The 25,564-nt window shown below is 40.6% G+C and overlaps 1 protein-coding gene and 1 long non-coding RNA gene across 3 annotated transcripts; one reads left to right on the top strand and one right to left on the bottom strand.

The window, feature by feature from the left end:
• The first annotated feature begins 3,012 nt into the window (after positions 1 to 3,012).
• MMRN2 (multimerin 2) lies at positions 3,013 to 23,985 on the top strand. Of its 2 annotated transcripts, XM_012574436.5 has the most exons (7): positions 3,017 to 3,581; positions 13,110 to 13,232; positions 13,500 to 13,606; positions 15,413 to 15,478; positions 16,561 to 16,734; positions 17,787 to 19,685; positions 20,709 to 23,985. In XM_012574436.5, the coding sequence occupies exons 1-7, from the start codon at positions 3,301 to 3,303 to the stop codon at positions 21,095 to 21,097; spliced, it is 3,039 nt and encodes a 1,012-aa protein (XP_012429890.5). In that variant the 5' UTR covers positions 3,017 to 3,300; the 3' UTR covers positions 21,098 to 23,985. The 2 variants fall into 2 exon arrangements, with proteins under 2 accessions (XP_030132575.4, XP_012429890.5); XM_030276715.4 differs by lacking the exon at positions 16,561 to 16,734 and having other exon boundaries at positions 3,013 to 3,581.
• LOC140684475 (uncharacterized) lies at positions 8,899 to 11,613 on the bottom strand. Its single transcript, XR_012056791.1, has 2 exons — positions 11,046 to 11,613; positions 8,899 to 10,266 (listed from the first exon to the last, which is right to left on the bottom strand). It is a non-coding gene; the product is annotated as an uncharacterized lncRNA (long non-coding RNA).
• Positions 23,986 to 25,564: the final 1,579 nt, after the last annotated feature.

Genomic DNA, 25,564 nt, shown 5'->3' with positions numbered 1-25,564 from the left:
GGCCATTGGTCAAATGCATTGCTTGGCACTGTTTACTCTGAGGTTGCCCACCTCCTATCCCTCTGTAGCTGCAGGGCTCTGACCCTAAACAAAAGGAAAGGGGCCAAGATGAGGTTTTGTACCTCAAGCAGATTACCCAGGAGATGGTGCTGGCATCTGACAACTTGGTTATGGAATTGCAAACAGGACACTGAAATTTTGGGGCAGGCAATATCAGAGGGGGTTAAGAGCTGTGTTTAATGGAAGTGGTTAGAATTACCAGACAAGGCAAGAGCACTCCTGACACTTATTGGCAAGATCCCAGGGCATAAGTGATCGATCTGGTGTAACTGGAAACATGAACTCTTTAAAGTCTAGCTTGAAGTCTGAAGAAGTTTGAACACTTTGAGGAAGAACTTCCTAGAAATAACTTGGAGGAAAAGTATTTCCATTAATAAGAGCACAACTATTTCCATTAATAAGAGCACAAGGGGAAAAAAAAGTCACTGGTGACTGGGGATGAGCAGTGGAGGAACAATATCTTTTGGCTAGCTTTCTTAGAACCACTAAAAACTTGTGAGAACCACCAGGGCATGTGCAAAGATCCCCACACCACTATTAATATAACATCCTTACTGAATGGGTTTTGAGTACATTTTTGGAGTACCACTTCACTATAATACTTCACAATAATACTTTCCAAATAAAGTTCCAAACTATATTTTAAATTGATTTAACTCACCCATTTTTTCATTAGAGCAGTGGTACCCAGCTCTGTAAGGTACACCAACACTAAACTAGGCAACTGAAGAGTGACCAAATATCTACTGATGTTGGTGCACAGATGTCTTTCTCATCTAGTAAATACCACCTAGTAGACAGTGACCTCAGAAAGTAATGAGCAGGTTGTTACAGGATATATATCTCTGTTTTCCCTGGTTCCATTCTGAGGCAGCAGCTCACAAAAACCAAAAACAAACAAAAACCACAAAAGAAAAAAAACCACACACACACACACAAAAAGAGGCAAAGTTGTGGTGTATCTCATTCCTGAGTAGGTACACTCCTCATACCTGCTCCTCTACAGATATAAAGAAAACTTAGAGCTCATTCTGCCAGCAAATCTGATGTTTTGAACCAACAGTATAACCTGAACGTGTTATTCAGATACCACAAATTGTAATAGCTGCTACACATAAATCTCAGCTACTGGTCAGTAAGGAAGTTCCTTTGAATAATAAATGTCTTTCATGTGTTCATGGCAGCATCCTATGCTATGCCTACCACAAGGAAAGGGACTTCATCCCTTGACTCGCTCCATATTTAGCATCTTTCATAACCACTCCCAAAAAACCATCATGCTAAATTATTAACCTGCAAATCTGTGCCTGCTGCACCCACAGGGCAGCACCATTACAAAGGTACTGAGGACAGGTTCTTGCACCTGGAGGGGTAGCGGATATTCTGAGCCAGGAGGATGGCAGAGAAATACTGCCCCACCACTTGGGAGGGATCACAACCATGAAGAATGACTTCAATACCTGCAGCAGTCACTTCTCTGCAAGCCAGGATCTCACTGCAGGTCAGGCTATAAGCCTGTTGCTTGTTTTGTCTCATGTTTGCTTCAGTTCCTTCCTGATAGTGGTCTTAATATGTAACCAAATATAATGCTTAGGTCACATCCAGTTACTTGTGAGAAAAGCACATTTCTAGGTGAAACATGGCTCATGAAATATTCACACATTGACATGTGTTACAGCAGGATGCACACAATTCAGAAATAAAAGCAGCAGGAAGGAACAGAGGGAAGTTGCTAATTTTTTTTCAGTCTTCAGTCCAGACCTTGTAATTTCATCTCCCTGGAGAAGTGACTGCTACAGCAGAACAGGTTTTCCCTTAGAATTAGCAAAATCTCTCCCTGCCTGGCCCCGTATGTTGCTGTCACTGCTCTTAGGCAGCAGTGTCTACCACAGGTCAGGAAGGGCATTTCTGTGTTTCTCTATGTTCTTTCCATTAAGCATAAAATAGGGGCAACAGGAGAGGGGTGCAAATCCAGCCAGTGATAAGGAGATGCAAATTCATAGCCTTTAATAACAAGGCCTTCCAAAATCCTGGAGAGATTTTTCCTCTATTTTCAGCTGGTATTGGAACAAATCCATAAAAGCTTTACATTTAATGCTCTGCAAGACATACTAAACTTTGGGCTGATCATCTCACCATTCACACTGCAAGATGATCTAGCAGTCCTGCATTCCCACTTCTTTTGTCAGTGGAGCATCATCCTACTTCACTTCATTCTTTAAAATGCCAGAGCACGTCACCCTGCAAGACAGTGAAAGAAGAAACACAGTTAATGAAAGCAACAAAACTAAAAGCAGCACCACCAGCAAAGCAAAACCAGTAAGGAAATGACATGCAACCTCCACAGACTTTACAAAAAAATTATTATTAGAATGTGGTGACAACAGGTAGCTCTTGACAGCAGCTCTTGGCTAGTAGTTTTTCTTTTAATGTTGATTAAAAATACAAAAAAAAAAAACAAAATTAGGCCTGACACCAGACGTGACAACCCAAACAGAAATTCTTAAAAATGCTCAATTATCCTGACCTCTCTGAAGGACAACTTGATGAAAATCTTCCATTTTGATGAGAACAGACTATGATTCACAGAGCTATTTTGCAAAGGTCGCAGAAGAATGGATGTTTGTAGGCTCTTTTTTACTTTTTTATTTGCCCTGAATCCCTCAATGCCTGCAATTTATTCTACATACCACAAATACTCTGCTGCTAAAGCCAAGGTATTTCAGCCTTTAAACTGTAGGGAAAACTTCCATGTGCAGCACTGGACCAGGCAGGTCGGTGACATTTTCTGGCAGTAATGAGAGTCTGTTAGATCACTCAGCATTTTCTTTCCTTTCTTTTCTCTTCTCTTCCTTTCCTTTAAGCTAACATCCTTTTCCTGTGCCTGACAGAGAAGGCAGTTGATAAAAGCTGAGTTCCTGTTCACAGATAAGTTTAGAAGGCAGTCCATCTCAGAAGTTCCTTGAATAAGCTATATTCCTACCACCTCATTTTCCCCCCTGTCAGAGACGTCTGAGCCCCACACAGGAACCAGGCTCACATTGTTCAACAGCCACGGACGTTTCCACAGTAGCTGGGAGGGCCGAAAGCTCTTTCCGCTCTTTGTTACTAATTTTTTTTTCCTTCCTTCTTCCAATTTTGCAGTTAAAGAATATTGCCAGGGAATTTCTGAAGTAATTCAGGCTGAGCTTCAGAGAAAAGAACAAGAGGCAGGTGTAACTGGGGGGGAAGAAGCCCAGGATGCTCGTGAAGCTTTTGCTGGTCTGTAGTACAGTAGGACTGGCAAAGCTGGTGGAACACACAGACCATCATGGATATCGTGATGGTTCCGGGCACAGCTTAAAGCCACCAGCTCATGAGACCTCTGCACACCCCCAGAGAGCTCCTCTGCCACGCCAAGAAGGTTACTGGGAGGCAGAAGGGCTCAGGGAGGATACTCAAGATTACCCTTCAAGTGTGATCTCCTCACATCAGGAAGAGAGAGGGGATTTGGAAGCTGCGAGCCCACAGCCCCGAAATGGGTAAGTACCCCAGCATGTCTGTCTTACACATGAGTGCAATCCTCTCTGATACTTTATATTCTGTTGATACAGCACTGTTTTCATTTGAAGTTTCTCATTAAAATACATTAGATTTCAGGGGCCAATGTATAGCCAAACAAGAGTGGTTTAAATGCTTTAACTACACAAACAGAAAGCTGAATTGCCTGTGGAGGATGAAACTACAGATGGGACCAGCTCTTTGCTTAACCTAAGCAGCAGAATGGGGGTTAGGGGTGTGCACACACCTAGCAGAGGTGAAGCTTCCCAGTTCTGCCATAAACCAAAACACTACCTCTGGCAAAGCAGAATTAGAGGAAGTTAATTTACTGACTGTTTCTTGTCATGAACCAATGCTGATTATTTCTGCTGAGCATAGCAAACTTTGCCCATCAGCAGACTGTGCCTGCCTGCAGACTCGGGCCTTGGAAATGGAGAGGGAAAGGTAATGGCAGGATGTTAGTAAAATAAAAATAGTGAGGAGTAAATATAACAAAGTAAAAAATAATGAATAAGAATGAAAATTACTACAAATTTCACATCCCCACCCCCTTCCAAAGATTTTCATGCCAGCAAAATTATTTTCATGGTAATCTGTAGCAGAAGAGTAGTCATTCTGAGAGCAAAAGGCATGTACTTCACTAGAAATACCCTATTTGTATAAGTTTTACAGGGCATGTAAGTAGGTCTCTAAATGTTTAAAATAGATGAAAACCAAGCAGGACAGTGAATTAATCTTTTATGGCCTTGATGGATGGGTACAGGAAAACCCTATTCAGAAGAGCTGAAACAGCAGCACTCTGAGTGCTGTTCACAGCTCAGTGCTTTAGGATGCCCTGGTATTTTTCCCTTTAAATGCTCTTGAGGAAAGGAAAAAAGTGAGATGGAAAGAGACTATAAAACCTTGCTCATGTCATGCTTCCCTTTCATGCAAACTGAAGAATGCAATCTTGTTTCTGATCTCATCTACATGTAAAATTAAGGCCTCCCTTCTGCATGTAGCATGGTGAGTGTATGAAAATCTTGCTGTCCTTCATACTACACCTTCCCAAAAATCTGTACCTCACCCTAATAGCCCAAGGCACTTCCTAAAGCCTGCAAGGCTTCCTGATAGGTAGAGTTTGATAATGACATGCTCTGTTAATTAACCAACTCCTGGTTAATGCAGTTCAGACATGGTCAAAGGAAGGAAACAAGGCCCAGGGGGTACTCTGGGCATCCAAGTTACTCTGCAAGGTGGTAATCATTTGACTGCTGGTTGAAATGCCGAAAACGTTCTGAAAACTCCCAGTACTATGAAAATTCAATGCTGTAAAAAGGTCAGCATGATGCTGTAATATACTGTCCTAATCAGGATTCCTTCCTTGGCTCTGTAGCTCTGTTCAGCACCAGCTTGTCTAATTCAGCTCAATACCAGCTATGACTCATCCTAATTTCCTCCCAAGGAGAGAAATACTTCCTTCTTTTATGGAGATAGCTGTATAATGAGTCAAATCATAACATTCTTCCCAATTATAAAGCTATGTGGATGACTCCAGACAATCCAAATCTAGCCTGGCAGTAGCTTTAAGGTATTTGCTGTTTTGTAGAGCTGTCACACAGCACACAAAAGGCCAGGAAGCTGCTAGGTCTCAGGAAAGAAATTCGAGCCTTTGAGAGGAATTGTATCTAAAAGTAAAGGGAAAGAGCATGAATAAGAGTGGACATCACAATTCTTCTTGTAGGCACACTCCAAATTCTAAAATGGTTGAATCAACACACCTTCAGAGCATGCCTGTCAGCTGCTGTGGCTGCAGTACCCTGCTAGGCACAGACAAGATGTTGTCACGAATCTGGTATTTCCTCCCTACAAGTGTGACACATTCCCTGGAAAAAAAATATCAAGAAATTGGTTTATATATCTCAGGACGAGAAGAAAAACATCAGGAGTTAAATACAATTGAGAGACAAAGGGAAAGAAAGACATGCCATAAAAAGGTATGACAGACATGCTAAAAAAAGTCCATGATGGTGGAGAATAGTTTTCTACCAAAATGATGTGTCACATCTACTTTGCTTTTGAAATAAGAAAATACTTTTTTTGCAGAACTAGGAAACAAAGTCTATGGTAACTTGGTCTTTGTGACAATGTTTGGACTACCATTATTTAAAAAAAAATAAAAGTAATATGTGTTTTATTCAGCCACTTCTTATTTTCCCTTTGTATTGGGAATAGTGGTAGTAACAAAATATTCCTGTATTTTTTAAAAATGTAGAGCATCATTTTTCATATTGCAGTTATTTGAATAATTGAGACCATCATGACTAAGTACTGCAGGGTATTAATCAGAATCCTCTGGTTTCTGTTCCAACATGTGAGATGAAATGACTCATTAGATCCCAGTCAAATATTTGGATATGTTATTTTGCTAATTCCTCTAAGAATAAGATTTCTCATGTAAGAGTTTTAAAATATAAATCAGTAAGAAGTCACTGGCCTTTAGAGGAAGAACTAGGTAACAGTTTAGTATCTCAGCTGTTGCTTGTATCTGAACAAATAGGAGAAGTTCTGCATGTTCAACTGGACAAGTGTCTGCATGTGTACAAAATCAAAACTATCAAAAGAAGCCAACTTTCCAAAGGAAATCAACTTTTATATTGCTTTTCTCCCCAGTATCTCTGTGGTTTGACTTCAGCTATTTTTTTCTACTGCTGAGGTAAATGGATTCACATGTACCCAAAACTTTCAGTAGAATTAAAAAGGGAAATTAAGAGACGTGTCAGGCTCACAACTCAGATTTCATGCACTTAGTGCTGTATTTCATTAAAGAAACTGAGACAAAGGAAGCACGTAAAAGGCACATGCAGCTCCAACAGCAAAGCCCAAAGCTGCCTGTACTCTGTTAGCCTGACCTGTCTGTCAAGCAACACTGTAAACGAGATCACTTAAGCATTCCAGGCTAAAAATAATCTTAGGAGAAAGCAGAGGTTATTTTTAACCACCCCCTCAGTAACAGCACTGACAGAGCCAGTTCCCAGGTGGATGGCTCACCCTGTAAGGGAGAAGTGGCCAGTGGTGCTGGCATGGGAAGGAGCACAGCAACTACAGCTGGCTTCCCCAGCTAGCCAAAGTCTCACAGAACTTCTGTTTCCAGAAGTGTAATCATTGCCAAGTGGCCCCAGTTCTGGTTTTGCCCTGCAGCTGGGCAGGTTCATTTTTCCTTCTTTCTTCTTAATTCACAAACACACAGTGTCATCTCCTGGGATTTTTTTTTTTTTTTTAACAACATACCTGCAAAAAATGGAAAAATAAAATTTAGAAGTCCCCAAACTCTACCACCCGACTTATTAAATAGGAAAAGCAGAAATCTTCAGCTTAAGTAAATTCTTAATTTCACTAATATATTTTGAGTTTTGGACACACAATTCTCTGAAGTCACCCTTGATTAGAGAAAGATTTCCTGATGTTAGCCAGGGGTGTTGTTATCTCTCTAAAAGAGTCACCTCTTCCTCTCACTCCACATCAAGGAGCCACAAAGAATCAGGCCTGTTCTCATGACTACCCAGTGTGCCAAAACATGTGACTATCCTCCCAAGTGTACACAAGCAGAGAAAACCCTAATCAATTATTCTAAGGAAAGTCAATGTTCAATCTTAATAGCTTATTATTTTTTGTCCGCTTTTATAGGAAGAATCCATTAATTCAATTAAGACCAGTTTCACACTGACTCATCTATTTCTTCAAAACAATGCAGGGGCTTTTGTAGGAAGCTTATGGGATACTGAAATTTTCCATCAAAGGGGCACAGAACATATGCTTAAAATAAAACAGCTTGGATGTAGTGCAGCTAAAAGCGACCTTCACCCCTCGACATCCTGCAAAGCAGTGGAACAGCCATTGAGTGCTCAACAATAGCTTTGGCAGTGCCAAGTGCATCAACAGAAGCAATGGTTTCCTATCAAAGGCACTTGGCTCCTTTCAGGACTTCAGGAAATTCTCCAATATTTGGTTATCATTGAATGGCTCAGCTGCAGGTGGAATAGCTCCCCATTAGCCTGCTTGATGCAAATGACACAGCTCCATTCCACACAGTGCAGGAGTTATTGAACCCTCTGTGCCCACGGGATTGATTTGTTTCACAGATCATTACTGCACGCTGCAGCTATGAATTTCTTCAGCAGATAGCAAGGGAGCTCCTGTTTCAGCATAGCCACAGAATCACTGTCAGCACTATCACCACCTGGACCCAACACCTTCCTGCTTGTGCAGGTCAGAGCTCCTTGAACAAGTGACCAGTGGGCAGCCCTGAACATCTCCCCTCATGCCCCAAACTCGGTCAGGGCAAACTTTGTTGCACGCTGCCTGCACCCTGAGCATGTGCCAGTGGGAAACTTGGCTTCCCAAGCAGTTTTGACTCCCTGGCACCAGCACAGGTGTGCCAAAGGGTGGCCACTGGCTGCAATTCCTGCTTCCAGATGAGGTCTGACAAAGGAGTGATCAGGCTGTACTAGAGGTGAACTTAAGTCTGCAGGAATCAAAGGATAAAATCCAAGTCTAAGCTGCCCTCTCAATGGGCTGTAAGGCTTCCACTGAGGGGGAATAATAGAAATGAGGTAATGGCTATGGATGCCCTCAAAGAGGAAAATCCTCTTGCATTTACTTCTCTAAAATAGTTTGTACAGCAGTTGGATTTGGCTCAAAACCAGCTCCCAGCCAAGTCTGCTGTTCCTTGAACTCTTGCTCCCAGTTCAGGACTGCATTTACTCTGAAAGTCTTCACTGCACTATGGTTTAGGGTGTCCTTCAGGACAGGACTACCCCAACAGCTAACAGTTTAACTGTTGGAATACACACTGCATTCAACATGGGTTACTCAGGATCCTGGAAGATTTCCAGCACTGCATGGAAACCACATGTTTGAAACTACCCTTGCCACTCTTTTCATTCCAGTTTGTTAGGGCGAACTGTAAATCAATCTGCTCTCAGCCCAGTGAAAACCAGGGTGTTTCATGGGATGAGACACGGGAAGATGCCAGACCCTGCCTGAGAGGGAGTTCTACTTCCTTTAGGAATTTTCCTGAGGGAAAGAAGGAGAAATATGAGAGTTTCTGTTGTCTGATTCTAATACAGGGTTGCTGGCTGCCTGGGAAGAGCTGGAGAATTCACTGACAGACCACCAGGCAGCACCTGTCTGCTAATTAAAAACCCAGTGGCACACCATGCTGCTTTGGAGAGCCAGTGCCTTCCCCAACAACTGAACACTTTCTGTATTCCATAAAATAGAAAAAGATACATCTGTCTCAATACTGACACACACAGCTTTAGTTTAGATTAATTTAAATGTGGTACTTTATTTCTGTTTTATTGAGGCTGCTTTTTCTTGTCACTGAAATACTGCACTGAGGAAAAAAACAACCACAGCTAAAGCCTCCTTCTTATATTCTTCTTCAATTGATATAAATCAGAAGTCATTCTGTACGAGTCAGTGGAAAACGACTTGTTTAAACTGAAATAACAGTCTTCTACTACCTTCCTATAGCACACTAAGCAGGAATTATGCTATTCTGATGCCTTTTGTGCTGCATAGGAAAATGTTATGGTCTTGAAAAGTTTTGCACAATGTGAGTAGTAGACACAGGCATGGCTAGGCAGTTTTCAAAGTAATTATAGATACTTCCTTGAGAATAGAAACCTGAGGAAACTGATGGTGAAGGACAACAGTTGGACCACTACAGGCAAAAGAATAACAAAACTTATGAAAAACATCCCAAAAATCCCATATTCCTGAAGCTTTTGTTCAGGCAAAAATTCCACTGACCTAGGAAACATCTAAAATTATGCACTGCAGTGCCAATCAAGAGAACATGTAGCAAAGAGAACTAAAGTGTGTCAGCCCCTTGCTGAGCTGGGGAGCATTACTCACACTCACTGACATGCTGTAATTGTCTGTATGAAGGAAAGACACTACCCCATATTCATCTGAGCAGAGCAATTACTGCAGAGCAGCCATCTAACCTTTTCTCCTGGTTCTGTGGGTTTTATTTTGTTTCCTATGACATAAGGTGGCCTAGTCAAATCCTAGAATCAGAGAAAGAACTGCCTCCATTTTGCTACATTTCAGTAAAAGCAGAACTAGATCCAATGTAGGAAAAAAATCATCTTCGTATCAGTTTCTAAACACCTGAAAGATTCAAATAAAAAGAGCTTGAGCTAACCTACATTTGCTGAATCTTATTTAAATACAGAATGCTTTGTCGTCAGATATATTTAACCTCAGACATAAGAATACAGTTGCCTACTCTGCCTCAGAATTAGGCAGAAGTGAATAGATGCATGTGAAGACTCTATTTAATAAGATAAATTCAGAATTAGAATGCAGTCTAGGGAAAAAAAACCCTAACAAACAATACCACAAGCTGGCAAAGAAAACTATTAAAACACTTTTTTCCTGGTTTAAAAAAACAGGGATTCATTTCTTTGCAACGTGAACCAGGAAAAGCCACTGAACAAATGAAACATTTGCAGCCCTGAATTTGCTAGGATTCCCTTAAGAGCTGCTCTAACTTTCAGCATTGTGATAAATGTTACTGTTCACCAGATTACAGGGAAGGTTTTTCTGCTCTCCTCACACAGCAGCTTCTCTCTGTCCCTCTCTCTTCCTGGCAGCAGAAGTTTGCACCAGAGGAAACTGTATTAAAGAGAATAAAAGCAAAGGATGCTAAGTTGGTTGCATATTCAGTGAATGAAGTGACATAGTTACAAACAGGAGAATAAATGCAGCAGCAGAACACAAAGCTGCTGTGTTCCAGAAACCAGCTCAAGAAAGTGCTATTTGTGAAGGAGCAGCTCTTTGAAATTTCACAGCTTGAGAAGTCCTGCATGCCTCACTGAACTTTAGATCAAGCCCTTCTCAGTCTTTTACAATGTTGCACTTAACATTAAAGAATGACGTATTTTCCCTCAAGGTTAATCCCGTTAAGGAGTATTTTTAGTTACAGATAGAAAAGTTTCCCTAAAGGAAGCATTTGACAAGTTGTGCAAAAAATCCTGCAATAGAAGTCTCATCTTTGGCACATGTATCTATTTGGCAGCTCATTACAGGCCTTATCTACTTGAGGAAAGAATAAACTCTGATAATTTTTATGGAACTCAAAACCTCTGAAAGTTTTTGTGATTAAAACCACAACATGGTATTACATAGCCCTTCAGTTCCACAAATTAAACCTTTAAGATCACGTGAGAGGGAACTAGTGAATAGATAGTAAAGAAAACTGGACATAAAGAACTGTGACAAGCATTAAAGGAGGTTATGATTGAGAGTCCATCATATTCCCCCTTTCCCCCCACCCTCATCCTATTCATTCTGCAGAATACTAGTAACTGTCCAAAGCAGGCATCAAGTTGGCATCAACCACAGATTCAATTTCTGATACAACATAACCCCTTTTCTACAACTGGGAAACTCACCAGGTACCTCCAACACTTCAACATGTTTTGAAAAGGAATCCTTGTGTTTTCTGTTCTGTTTATGCACATCCACCTGTGCAATATAGCAAAAACACTCACAGTCCCACTCATTCTTGCTCACACAGGTTGATGCATGTGCACATTTGGCTCTGCTTTATGTGGCTGACATGACCCTAAGGACTTCTTAGGAAGGACTTGCATAGTGGGAAAAAAAAATCAGCCCAGATGATGATTCACTGGGTGTGGATTGTTTTCATTAGGAAAGAACAAAAGCCTGAAGCCAAAGATCCTGTTTTAAAAGGAGGTTTCCACACTGAATGCAGACTCCTGCCTGGATCTGGCAGACATCCTGCTGGCAGGGGCAGGGATCCTGCACCTAGCAACGATACCAGGGAGCTCCAGCAACAATGCCTGGGCACTTTATTTCCCCAGGAAACAGTAGAGAGGATTTGAGGGGGGAAAGCCTCTCCCAGCTATGCCTTGCCAAACACATGAGAGAGGACAGCCCAAAACCAAGCACAAACCAGGTCCCTGTTTTAGAGTTATTTAACTGACACCAAATACCAGAAAAGTGCCATAGCTGTTAAAGCCTGGCAACAGTAAACCTGGTAAACTTAGGCTTACCTTGGGGGCAGATGTCACCAGAGCACATGTGCTGGTCTGCTGGATTTTACTGGGTGGTTTTATACTCTGACACAAGCAGTGTTTGACTCTGGAAGAGTAATACTTCAATAAAAATTGTGGATTTGTCTTCTAGTTCAGTCCTGTAAGAACCAAGACTCCCATTGATCATCGGCCCAAAATTTCCTCCAGCCACTTGTAAAGGACTCAAAGCTACGACTCAAGCAAGTTGTTTTGGCTGGAAATCACAACAAAGGCAGCAGCCTCCTCCCCTGACCTGCTTTCCCAGCACTGCAGCCTCTGCCAGATTCCTGCCCTTGCTTCTAACAGATGAAGAGTTCTGCTTGCATGAGTGCTTGCTGAAATCTCAAACACATTTTCCTTAACAAACAAGGAAGTAAAACAGGCTATGGCCCAGCAAGCCTGGTGAACTGTTCCCTCTAGCCCAGGCTGTCTGCCCTTCCATCCTGATGTTTTCAGCTTCCTTGCAGCTTCCTCCCCTTCTCCTGGCTGCTGCAGTGCCAGCTTCTGCTTTTGTGCAGGACTCGGTTCCCCATTGTTTCACCAACTCCCTGAGAGGGGCAAACTTTTTCCATATATGCTGATAGTTGGAGATTTGGTTCCTGTATTCCCATTTAAAAATACACTGCCTAAAGTTCAGCTGTTTCCATTATAGTTAATACTCGTCACTTCCTGCCCCTTCTGGTCTTGTATTTAATCATCAAACTTCAGCTAACACTGTGTGCCAAATCTTGACTTTAAAGGAAGAGGCTCACCTACACTCTGGGATTAATAGCTGCCTATGTAATTCTGACTTGGAAAATTAATCAGACTATTAAAATTCACTTGTCCTTGCTAGAAGCATAAAACTAAAACAACAAAAAACTAACCTTTTCCCCCCAAAATTATTTTCCTGCAGGTGATGGGAGTAATTATTTTGAAGCTAGCCCATTTCACAAAATCCAATCACTTAATATATTATCTTGAAGAAGTAATACTTAGGAAGATATTAATGGAGTTAATGTTGGACTAAGTTTTCAGAAGCAGTCTGCCTCAACCTGATGAGTCAGTCATTAGGCATCTGAAATGGCAACATGCCTAGAAAGGCAATTTGACATTTAAAGTGACATTAACCCACAGGTTATCATAGGTTGGAAATTTCTCCTGCAAAATGAAAGGACTGGAAATGGAACTAACACATCAAAGTTCAGACAATCAGCCCTTTTGTAACAAACTCAGATAAACATCTCAAATGAAAACAAATGAATTGGGAGTGGAGGGAGAAGGTAGAAAGCATTTTCCACTTTCCTCATCATACAGCTGGGAAAAAATACAAAAGTAAAAATAAAGGCCTTTCTGCATTTCACTTTTTCTTGGCACTGCTACAGCCAGAGACTTAGAGACCTACTTTCAAACTCTTTTCCCACGTTTTTCCTCCATTAGGAACTGGTGTTCTTTCACGCAGTCCCGGCTGGTCACATACATAGAAGCCTGCATGAAGGAGAAGTACATTGTCAACTCCCAACAGCCCTGCCCAAATGGAGCCCCAGACTGCCAGAAGATCATGTAAGTGTCCTAAATAAAACCAGTGAAGAAAACAGAATTTTCTCTGAAATATCTAAAAGATGTCTTCAATAGTACTGAAGACTCATCATTATTTCTAGGGGTGTTTAAAACACCGTAGCCGTGACATTTTGGAATAATGTGTTTAATAATAAAACACTCTCTACACCCCATCAGAATACTACAGCATTCAGGATCAGTCCAAACTTTTAGAGTCCTTGCAAAGGACTCTATTACAATAAATCTAATGCCCAGACCCTTCCTCCCCAGGTACAGGACAGCTCTGAAGCCAGTCTACCAAGTGAAACAGAAGACTTTGAAGTCTCTGCAGTGGAAATGCTGCCCTGGATTTATTGGCAAGGACTGTGAACAGCGTGGTAAGCAAAGCTGGAGAACAAGTATAGGAATGAATTGACTAAATGCCAGGCACAATGGCAAGAAATGGATTTGCCTAATTTTTCTCCTTTTTTTTTAGAACTGATGCCTTGTATTTTTTCAGTCTGCTATGTCCCAAATCACAGATACTTTGAGACAAGAGCAGTTGTAATTAGCTGCAATTAATAGTTAAATAGCATTAGCTACTTACTCTTCTGTTAATAGCACCTTTGTAATCATTACACATGGAGAAAGGTATTAATTTGCTGGAAAGCCTGTCAGATGTCCATCTTAGGCAACTCCATCTAGGAATGCCCAATTCCAGGTAGAAACTGGTGACATCAGAAAGCAACACTAGTATGTGAAATGCCTCTATGGTCAGTTCACAGGATGAAATCATCTGGCTTGGAAATCACAAGGTGTCCAAGTTCAGAGAAGAGGGCAGCATTCACTCAGCAGTGTGCATTGCTCCTCCTCTCTGCTTACCCTGGCTGCAAAGGCACTGGCTCCTTGAGCAGGGAGCAGCTCTACAGCACAGGCAGGAGCAGTGCCCGGACTCTAACCTCCAGGAAAGCTCCAGGAACAGCCTTTAGAGTGAACTACTGTAACCCATTGCACTGGAGAATAAAGCAGTGGGGGCAGCAGGTTGAAGGAGGGGATTTTGCCCCTCTACTCTGTCCTCCTGATGCTCTACCTGGAGTTCTGCATCCAGCTCTGGGGTCCTCACCTTAGGGCATGGACCTGTTGGAGAGTCCAGGAGCACCTCTGCTATGGATTAATATTAGGAAGAAATACTTTGCTGTGCGGGTGGTAAGGCACTGGAACAGGTCTCCGGAGAAGCTGTGGGTGGCCCATATTTGGAAGTGCTCAAGGCCAGGTTGGATGGGTCTCTGAGCAGCCTGGTCTAGAGGGAGGTTCCCTGCCATGGTGAAGGGGTGGGAACTAGATGGTGTTTAAGGCCCCTTCCAACTCAAACCATTCTATGATTCTATGATCTGTGCAGCTGCTAATAAAGAGAGAAAGGAAACTGTGTGGTTTAAAAACTGAATGGTGGTTTAAAAATGGCATTGGCAAGATTTAGCAAATAATACTCAAAAAAGAAGAATTTAAACAGATTCAAGAATTTAAATGGAATTAAGGGAATTTAAATGGATAAAAGATAATTCCCTCTAGCAATGAAGTCAGCCATAACAATAAAGGCAAACCTAAGTCTGAAAATTTTTCCACACTCTACGTCTAACTCACCTACAGACTTCACAAATAAAATCTCTGTAGGTTTAGCTTTTCTTCATAGATAGCTTTCATTTGTGGGTTGATCTCTTGGTGAACTTCACTCATAATATTGGAAAGATATCACCAAGTGCAATGCAACTATTTTAGTCGCTATCATTACACTCATTGACCAAAACCAGCTCCTCCATCAATATCTTCTCATTTGTACAGCATCATTCACTGCTGCTGCCACCAGAATGTTCAGGTAACTGTGGAACAAGGAAGAGGAATTTGCAGATCTCTAGATGGGACCCCCAAAAAGAAAAAAGCCCCATTTATTTGCAATAGACTAATTTCTTATGAGCAAAGCTTGGTATGAGTTAAGAATCCCCACACTATACTGCATAGCACTGCCATGTATGCAAGGTTGTTTTCCAGTGCAGGGAAAGTAAGTTCTCCAGAGAAGTTGTTCTTTCCCCAGGAAGCCTGTCTCCACACCATTTACACAACACATGAAATTTCTGTGTGGCCTTGCTAAACTGCAGTAGTTTCTGCATCTAAAACATTCTCACAGCTGTATCATATCTCAATTGCAGATCCTAATTTCATTCTGGTGCCAGAAACTGAAACTGAAGGACGAGAAGAAGAGTTCTCAAACCACAGTATGTGCTCTAAGTTATTTTGCAATCCTTTTACCTCTCACTACTGACCAGGAGGGGAAAAAAAAAAAAAAAAAAAAAAAAAAATTATTTGAAACTGTAATTTTAAAGTGATACGCTATAGACAAACTCTCTAGTGAAAGCATTCTCTGGGAAAGCTTTGAAAGAATACATTTATTTATTGACATAAATGAGGGCTTTTGCTAGAAAGCTGTGTCAATGTTCACAACAAAGCACCCCAAAATTTCAAGGCTGTCTGTTCAACAGTGGATGCCAGGTGGTGCAGAGCCTTACCCCTTTCAGTGGCATGGATGTTAACCCCCTGCTCTGCAAAGTGGGTTCACAGGACAGCACACCATGCTCACAAAAATCTACCAGAAGAACAATCCACTGAAAATGCTATTTTAGAACGGCTCCCCAGAAGCTCGGAGACTACAATTACAAAACTGTAGATTTGTATCTCAGGCACTCCACCCTACCAGTGTAAGTACCATGAAGGACCCTCCCTTACCACCTGGGAAGTGGTGTGGCTTGCAGTGCTATTAAATACCTTTCAGGAATTAGCTTCAGGGAAGTATTGCACATTCTGAAATCTACACCTGAAATTCGCAAGTATTTATTTAGAAAAACATCAGTTAAAGGGCCCCTCCATGAGTCAGCTCTGACACACACTGTGCTCCCAATTCCTCAGTGGAATGTCTCAATTGCTCTTTCATCCCCTCCTTTTATTCAAGGCTGTTAAACCTTGCCATCCTTTCAGTCAATGGCTTGAAAAGAGTTAGTATTCCAAAACATTTTTATGGCATGGTGAGATTTCTAAAAAAGAGCATTTTATTGCCATCATGGCAGTTGTAGCTGAAGTTCTCTGCAAATATTTGAATACATTAGGTTTCCATCACTGTTGGAAAAAATCCTTGCAGATAAACTGCAATTTAAGGTGCCAGAAATCAACAGACCCCCTAAATGTCAGTGCAAAATTTTCAGAATGAAAACCAGACAGGTGTTCTCAGAGGTCTTGCATGAATACCTGCCACCTGGTCGCTGCACCCTGTTGCATGACTTTGTTTTTCTAATCTTGTGACTAGTGTCAACATCAGTGGATTCAAGAGAAATGTTCGAAGTCATTCAAAATCATGAGGCATTACTGGATGATCTTCAAAGTGATATTCATCAAGCAGCCAGCACCTTAGGTGACTTACAGAGACTATTTGAAAACAACGGTACAAGCATGGTGTTAGAAGTGAACGAGAGCAATTCAGGTGAGAGGTCTGATGCAGAATTATCAGCCCATGACAGGCCCTGTGAAACCACACAAATCAGAAAGAAAACGTGAAAGCAAAATCACAGATATTCCTTGGTCTGCTGGTTGCTTCTACAAGAGAAAAAATGGGTGCAATTCCAGTGCAAATGAACGAACCAAAGAGTAACTCAAAATGGCAAATGAGAGGAAAGGCACTGTTCAGAATACACCATAATCACAGAATATAGAGGTTGCTTATATTTAAAATTTGTTAATCTTACTATTCTGCTTCTATGGCTCTTTCTCTTCTGTATGGATGCAGAGTTTAGATCTGTTCTTTTTCCATACTTATGCTATATACTCTGATGTGTGGAATAGCACACTGGTGTTACATGATAAAATATAACATTTGACCCACCTCTGGAACATTGTTTCTGCCATATACAGGAATGAGAAAAAAAGGGGTTCTGAATTTGACCTACCATAGTGAGCCACTGGCCCGCAGAAACATTTGCTAATGACACAGACTATAGTAATCTGTGAACTTCAAGGCACTTGAGTTTGAACTTTAGAGTCAGAAACTGAGCCTTAGTATAATTCTCATACAGTCCAGATACCTCACAGATTTTTCAAGTTATTTACTCCTGACCTGGAATATTCAGCTGTTAAGATGCTATATAACCTTGTGGAATTGAAAGCATGAGAAAAATAACATTATGACACAGTCAAAAAAAGAAGAACCCACCAGCTAAGAACTGTTGAGAAAATGGACAGTTATGGCCACTGGAAAAACCAACATCCCAACCAGGGGTTTCAAAAGCATCATTTTTAAGACATAAATGGGGAAGTCAATGCATAAGTTATTTTCTGTTCACTCTTAGACACCTTGTGCTTCCTAGTAACCCTGATTTAATAATAGGCTACTTTTGCAATTGTTTAAATTTATCATGAGGTCAGATTCTGGGGAGTAAGACCGCAACTACTATAAAAAAATGAACACTTGAGTTAACCTGCCTAGATTGTATTCCAAAAGCAGAACTTTATTTTTTTTTTTTTCAACTGTATTAACAGATCATCAGGAAAGGCTTCTGCAGCAAGTTTTGTTTCCTCATGTGGAGAATTTTCTAAGGAAACATTTCAACCCAATGTGGGCAAGCTTCAACAAAAGCTTACAGAACCTCTCCAACATAGTAAGAAACCTGTCCCATGATGTGGAAGCCAACAAGAAAAGCATAGAAAGATTCCAAGAAAGCACCGTGCCCAAGAAGGAATTCCAGGAACTGGGAACTAAATTTGAATCAAAAGTCCAAGAAAACATAGTGAAAGTTGATCAGGCAAAAAGAGATATAGAGAACAAAGTGCACATGCAGCAGGCTAATATTCACTATAATCTCAGCATGATCAAGGCAGATACTGACACAAAACTTAAGCAGCTTCATAAGATACAGCAGTCCCATTTCTTAGCTTTGAATAACAGCATAGCAAACATGAAACAAGAGCAAAACCTTCTTGAAATTAAATTGGAAGCTTTGAAAAAAAATTTAACAGAACTCTCCTTACATCATGGTCCTAAAGATGAAAACAGCCAATTAACCATCAAACATTTGAATGAAATACTGTCAGGGCATGCCAAGCAGCTTAAAGAACTTTACATGGAGTCAGATGTGGCCTTTCAGAATATTGCAGTTTTAGAGAGATGGTTTAAGGAGTTAAAGAAAAACATCTCAAAGTATAGGCCAGAAGATCTTACAATAACTTTAGCTGAGAAATCAGTTATTATGGAAGAAAAAAATGCAGCACTGGAAAGGCAGATATCGGAGCTCAACTACACTCTCTCAAACCTCCAGGAAAACTATTCAGACCTGCTGCGGTACATGGAGGAATGCAATTGCCACAGAGTACCTACTGACACTGATGGACTGGAGGAAGATCCAAGGAATAGCACTTACTCCCTTGAAGATACCCAGTCAAAGCACATGAAGCACTTGGAGTCAGTTTTCAGAGATTTCTTCAAGAGTGAAATTGAAGAGCTCTCCTCAGCTATTCCATCCATCCATCTTTCTCTTAACCTCCGTCAAGAAGAGAACAGACAGCTTCAGTCACAGGTTACAGCTTTTTCAGAAGACATAGGCTTGCTGAAGAAGAAAGATGAAGAAATTCATCGACACATCAAGTATCTCAACAGCTCTTTTAGCTCTCTTTTGAAAGACGCAATGCGGCACGAAGAAGCACTGGAGGCTTTACTGAGACACGAATTTCTGGATGTCTTTTTTGAAGATGATTTTAGTAGCCTAATACCATCAGTATTTCAGCTGCAAGAATCTCTCAGACACTTCTCAGATAAACTGCAAGAACAAAATGTGACTATAGAATCTCTTATGAGATTTCAACCCTTGGAGAGAGGTCACCAGAATAATCATGATGCTCACAAGCCTCCTAAGCACCCTGAGGAGGAAACACAAACCTCCTCAACTCTTCATGAAGTCAGCAGTCAACGCAGTGTCATAGAACACATGGAACCTAACTATGAGGCTGCCAAAGATGACTCCTTGGAGAGCTCAGCTTATAACGATATCATGACTCTGAAGAATGATATCAAACACCTGAGCCTGGCAATCAAGAGGCATGAATCCAGAGGTGACGTAAGTCTCTGCTGCAATCATACAATAGCAAATGCAATTGAGCTACTCAACGTTTCTGTAGAAATTCTCTCTGCAGATTTAGCAACCATCAAGCGGAATCTGGAGGAACATCTGGTGACTTTCAAAAAGCTATTTGGAAGCAATGAAGAATTAGGTGCCTCAAATATAAGTCTGGATGTTACAAAGATTCAGTCAATGTTGCACAGAAAAGGGAGAAGGCAACAGAAAGGTCAAGACAAGCAAAGAGACAAGAAAAGGTCTGAGAAGCATAGAGAAAATACACAAATAAGTGGAAGAAATACAGTGCAGACAGAATTTGTGGAAAAAGGTGTGTTCTTTTCTTTTACTTCCTCATTTACAGGTCTAGCTTCTTTCTAGGCCCCGATGCAAGTTCCACAAACAGAGCATATTGGTATTAGTTTTAAGAACTATCAGGTATCTTGTGGGATGCTGGAGGGAAATTCTGACATCACTTACATCCTCCCCCTCCAGCAGTTTGAGTAGAGAAAAAAAAAGCAGTTTGAGTAAGAAGCAAGTTAATATTCTGCTGTATTTTGGTTAAGGCCAATAAAATTACACCTGTTATAGGTGCTAGGAAATTGGTCTTGAACTAATTCAACTTCAGGTGTTTCGAAGACAAATTTTGTTTGTAGGTGCTCATGTTAATGCAGTAGCGGTTTTCTCTTAGTAAGCTGATGTGGAATGCTTCCTTTTTCCCCTGTCACTTTGTAACTTGGCTCTGGAAGGAGTGTACTCAAAGCACCAAATCCTTCTCGAGACAGACAGTTGCATTAAATGAACTGCTGTAATTTGCACAAGTGGAACAGGCAGGACTGACCAGAGGGCACGTACTCCCTCTCTTACAACCAAGCTTCAGAGACACGTTTTCAGCTTATACTTCACTGGGACTGGCCAGTTCCCTTTCCCTGTAAGCATGTGACCATAAACATCTGGTAATTACAACCACCACAGTTTTAACATTTGGCTTTTATGATCGCAGCCCTTGCTATAGACTAATAACAACAAAAATCAGCCCCTTTAGGCAGCTGTGCTGCAAAACTGTAGTTAAGACTGAATAAGTAGAGAACATATTCTTAACTAATTTATTTTTGGGACAGCAAGAGAGCTATTTTTTTTCCCCCTGGGTGGTCCCAGTGTTATACTTTTCCAAGAGTTCCAGAGAATCATTTGATCTGCTCCACTGCACATAACAATTTCCAGTGTCTAGCCTTGCAAAGAAGCATATAAAAATCAGGCCTGATAGGGATTCACCTTATCTCCCATCCTGATGATCCTGGGGAGAGAAGAGCGCTTACTCACTGCTAAAATCCTGTTCCTCTTTCTTTTTCAGACTCATTGGTGGCATTCCATGTGGGATTCTCAGAAAGAAAGGATAAAGAGAAAACTGTGAGGTTTAATGAAACGTACCTCAATTATGGAAACAGCTATTTCTCTGAACATGGCCACTTTAAAGCACCACATAAAGGTGTCTACCTGTTTGTCATCTCTGTGGAGTTCAGCTCAGGACCAGCACTGGGACAACTCTCCTTCAGCCGTGGGTACAAAAGAACTCTCTCAAGCAGTCAGAGAAAAACCCCACATGGAAACACCATGACTACTTTTGCTATAGCAGAAATGGAGAAGGGGGAGACAGTGTGCTTTGAATTGCTGCACGGCTCTGTAGTGAAGAGAAGCCCACCTGGGACAACTATGGGTGGATTCCTAATATCTAAAACTTGAGTAGTGACATTTCTGTTTTATTAATCTCCTTCCATAGAAGCAATGGATGCATTCACTATTGCTTCATCTGTGATGTATTCAAAGCTACTGCATGTGTTTAAACATAGCACTACCCTAGGTTTGTCTTCATGCTTCTTTTCTGGAAGTGTTTGGCTTTTGATTAGTTGCTTATGAGCAGCAATGGGATTTTCTTTCAAGTGAAAAGCTAATGGTTTGGACTCCAGATGTACCAGCACACATATCCCCAAATCCTTCCAATGTGAGAACTGCACATAAATGTTTTGTGTGACTTTCTTCACTTTCAACACACATTTCGCCTTTCCCTTGGCAAAAGAATATCCTCTCATGACAAATACCCCCAGTGAGTGGCAAGGAAAAGATTTTAGGTAGGATTGCACACTCCCATGTTATGTGGATGGTACCTTAAAACCCAGAAGCCAGGGCAATTTTACCTTTTAGTTCTCTGTGGACCATAGGCTATCTTGGAAACTTCTGCAACTCACTTCAATGTTTCAGTCTGTGCACAACAGGAACACTAGAAGAGATCCATCAAACCCAGTAAAATTCACTCTATTGCCAGTATTTGCAAGCAAGGATCTCCTAAATGGTCCAGTCTTTTGTTTCTTGGCCTGTGATGTACTTCAGCTACACTGCAAAAATTTAAAGCATTGTTAAGATGATTTACATTTACAATTAGGCACTAGGAAAATGTCAACAATATTTTAGAAATACTGGTGAAAATGCAGTTTATTTCTAAAGATAATCCTGAAGATTATCATGAATTCAGCCCAGAGTTCAGTATTCAGTAAATATTTTAAAACCAAGCAAGCAAAATCAAAATCAAAATGCAAGCTCATTGGTCTGTTGTCACTGCTGAATATAAATTTGTAATTAGTGTAAATCAAAGAGTAGAACTTCTGAAATGTAGAGGGCTTTTTATTTCTAAAATTTCAAAGTGACCATGCCTGGTCATGTCTTAAACTTTTCTCTTGTCAAATAAAACTTCCCAAAGACTTTCACTTTAAAGAAGTTCAAGTATTGTGGTATTTTTATCTATCCTAATACCTTACATAGCAATATTAAAACAATTAAATTTGCCAAAATTAAATGCACTTTGAAATTTTCAGTATTTTTGATGAACATATAAATTATTATGAAAATTGAACCCTTTTAAGGTAGCATTTTTTAACAAATCTATTCTGCTGTTAAGAATTTTCACCCATCTACCTGATTCTAAGCAATACTAACCTATCAATAATTGTTAAAAACCCCCAACACATCGGTACCAACACACAATGCACTTAAAGCAACAGTCTGACAAGCAGACAATACCTATCTTTTGAAATAAAGCTACAAAGCAATTTCAGCTGACTTGCTGAGAAGATTGTTTTCTCTATCCTGAAAAGCTCAAGAAAACTAACAACAAAAAATGCTCCTTATCTCCTCCTGGCCAATGCTGATTTCCACAGGAGATGCCCAGGCCAGGTGCTCCCGTTTTTCTAGCACAGAGCCATGGCTCACACTGCTCTGCTGCAGGCAGCACACAGTGCCTGCAAACTCAGCGTCATTTTCTGTCCCACTTTTGCTCATAGTATCTAAGGGAAGAAAGAGAAGAATAAAATTGAAGAGGTGAAATGAAGAAAACCATCAAATTGTAAGATTATGTTCTCTACCATCCTGGGGTGACTCAGATTGGTTTTTCCCAGTGTTCCTCCAATTCCTGTCTTTTGTGGTGGCAGCATTCTGCAGAGCCAGGCCAAGTGTGCTGCCTGTGTCAGGGTGGTTCAAGGAACACCTCATCTTCAGTGCACACCAATTCTGCACCTATCAACCAAGTTCCACAAATAAGTACCACTGGGGAATATGTGTATGTTACATATGGGGGATACGATACATGTATGTATTGTTTTTAAAGCTTTGACAGAAAGCTTCAACTGGAACAAAAACCACTTGGAAATGAACACAGGAGGTAGTAGAGAGCACCGCAGTTCATCCAGTCAGGTTTTGTGTCCCTCCTTGTGCTCCAGAGTACTTTTGTTGAAGAATATGCCAGATGAGTTCCGAGAACACTGGTTCCAGAGTGAATAAAATGTTAAAGATGTTTTTGCATTCTAAAGATGTCTTCAAATATGTGCTCAAGTTTGCCACCTGATTATACAAAGAAGACATACTTGACTGGAAGACTAATTTTTATGGGGCAAAAAATTAATCAAAGACAATGGGATAAATCACTCTGCTGGCTGCATAAGCCAGGAAGACTGATTTCCTTCTCAAGCAACAAGAGAACAATGATTCATCTACTGGGCTGTGGTTTTGTTTGTTCAAAGCAATAAACCAGCTTTATAATAAGCCTCCATGTAAACCACTCCTGCATTTTTTTGGTGGGATGGTTGTTTGGGCTTTTTATTAGATCAACATAGCCACACCACTATGCCACAAAGCCACACCACTATGACCCGTATTTTTAGGCAAACTAGAGAAATAAATTTAATGAAGATAATTTAAAATACAGCTATTGGTTGGCTCAGTGGATTTAGGAGAATTTCCAAACATGAAAAAAACCTGAAGCTGACCATAGGCACTGGAAGAGTTGTCTATAAGAGCTTCAGCTTCCCTCACAGCAGACTGACTAGACTAATGTGCCTGATGGCCAGGCAGCAACAGGCACAGAAACGTGTGCTCACTCCAGGATACAGATATATGTAATTTCAATCTGACACTCATGTTTAAACATAAAGCTCTGCATCTTAGTGACTTCATGGAATTATTTTGTTACTGATCTGCTGCTTTATGAATGTCAGTATCTTATAGTACATTTTAAAACTAAAGTCTCCTAATGTTTTTTTTTCTTTTCCATTAATAAAACAATCTCTTAACTGTACTCCAAATTCAAGTACTGCTTGTACTGTATATAAACAATTTTACTTTCTATAGATCCAGCAATGCCTGAATTCTTCAGTAATATTTACATCAAGCCAGAGTCTGAAGCCCAAGGAGCTCTCCTCATGAAACACTCAGGAGGTGGTCAGCCCAACAGCAGTGGTCCTTTCCCAGCTCCAATTCACAGCTGATACTGATCTAGTGCACTACCATCACTGAGAAAGATCAAAGTGGTGTTCTGGGGAAAGGTGAAGATAAAACTGCAGAAGGAATTAAGGAAATTAATAGAATTAAATCTGACCCTTTCTGAATTTAGTGATACTTCTGCTATTTATTTAAAAGCTTGTGATTCATTTTGCTAACTACTCAGTTTGCTTTTTGGTGTGCCCACCAAACATCCATTTGTGCTGTTTACACATTTCACCGGATAAAGCTGTTGCACCTCTTAGGCACTGATGCAAGCTCATCAGGAACATATTCTATACAGTGCTCAAACTCGCCCATTTATAAGGGAGAACATTTTGGTATTCATTACTAGCAGGCAGCAGAACTTATTTTCACGCAAAACTCCCCAATTTTCCCCCCAAATTCTTTCTTTAGGACACAGCGCCACCCTGTGGCCGTTGCACGAAGCAGCAGCGAGAGAAAAAGCCGCTCACCAGAACACGGACAGGCGCAAACACTTACCCACGATTTTCCTCATCTCCTCCTGCAACGCTAACATGAAATCCCAGTTTTAAATCCAACCACGACCACTGCAACCACTGAAGACATTCCATTTCCAAATAGTCACAACCATAGGAAAAAGGTTTACTTTGCCAAGATACTACTTTAAGGAGACCAAATCTTTATGCGTCTAATTTCCTGGTATTATGTGTTACAGACAGAAAGGTTTGAAACTACATTGTTGATCTTTCCATTGCACTTTCCAGAACTACACTGCAAGAATTTAACACTTGACTGTATAGGAAAAACAAATCAGGGCTTATAATTATAATATATTGGTAACAGTTTTTATGGTATTCAGCTATCAAACCTTTCTAGCTACTGTAAAAATATGTATTTAAATCTAAAATTATTCCTGATTAAATGCAAAAAGAGAACAGAAACTGATCTTACTTCTTTCTCCTTGTAAACTAAGGGTGAACTCTATGGAGAGTAGAAGCCAATACGTTTCTGCAATGAGAAAATTCTGACACTCTCTTCACAGTACTCACAGGTGAGATAGCCCCTTGACTGGTGTGAATTTGCTTGAATCACAAAAAACAGAGTAAATTTAGCAGGAATACAGAAGCATCTGCATATTTTTGCAACAAGCAGTATATACACATATTAAACTTAAATCTCTTAACTTGGACATTATTACACAAAAAGCATGTTGTACACAGAGGGAACAAAAAGCAACTACAAAATTCCCCATCCCTTTATTTTTCCTCTTTTTACCTGGTAAGCTTGAGGCAAATTCATACGGATAAAACCAACACGTAGTGAACTTGCATATGTTCAAATAAAAGTATCATTTGATTTTAACTTACTTTTGGCCTTGCTGTAACACAGGGATAAAAACCAGGAAAAGGAAACACTGTT

This window comes from Taeniopygia guttata, chromosome 6 (genome assembly GCF_048771995.1).
Source record: "Taeniopygia guttata chromosome 6, bTaeGut7.mat, whole genome shotgun sequence".
Taxonomy (NCBI): Eukaryota; Metazoa; Chordata; class Aves; order Passeriformes; family Estrildidae; genus Taeniopygia; species Taeniopygia guttata.
This window is presented reverse-complemented; position numbering and strand designations above follow the sequence as displayed.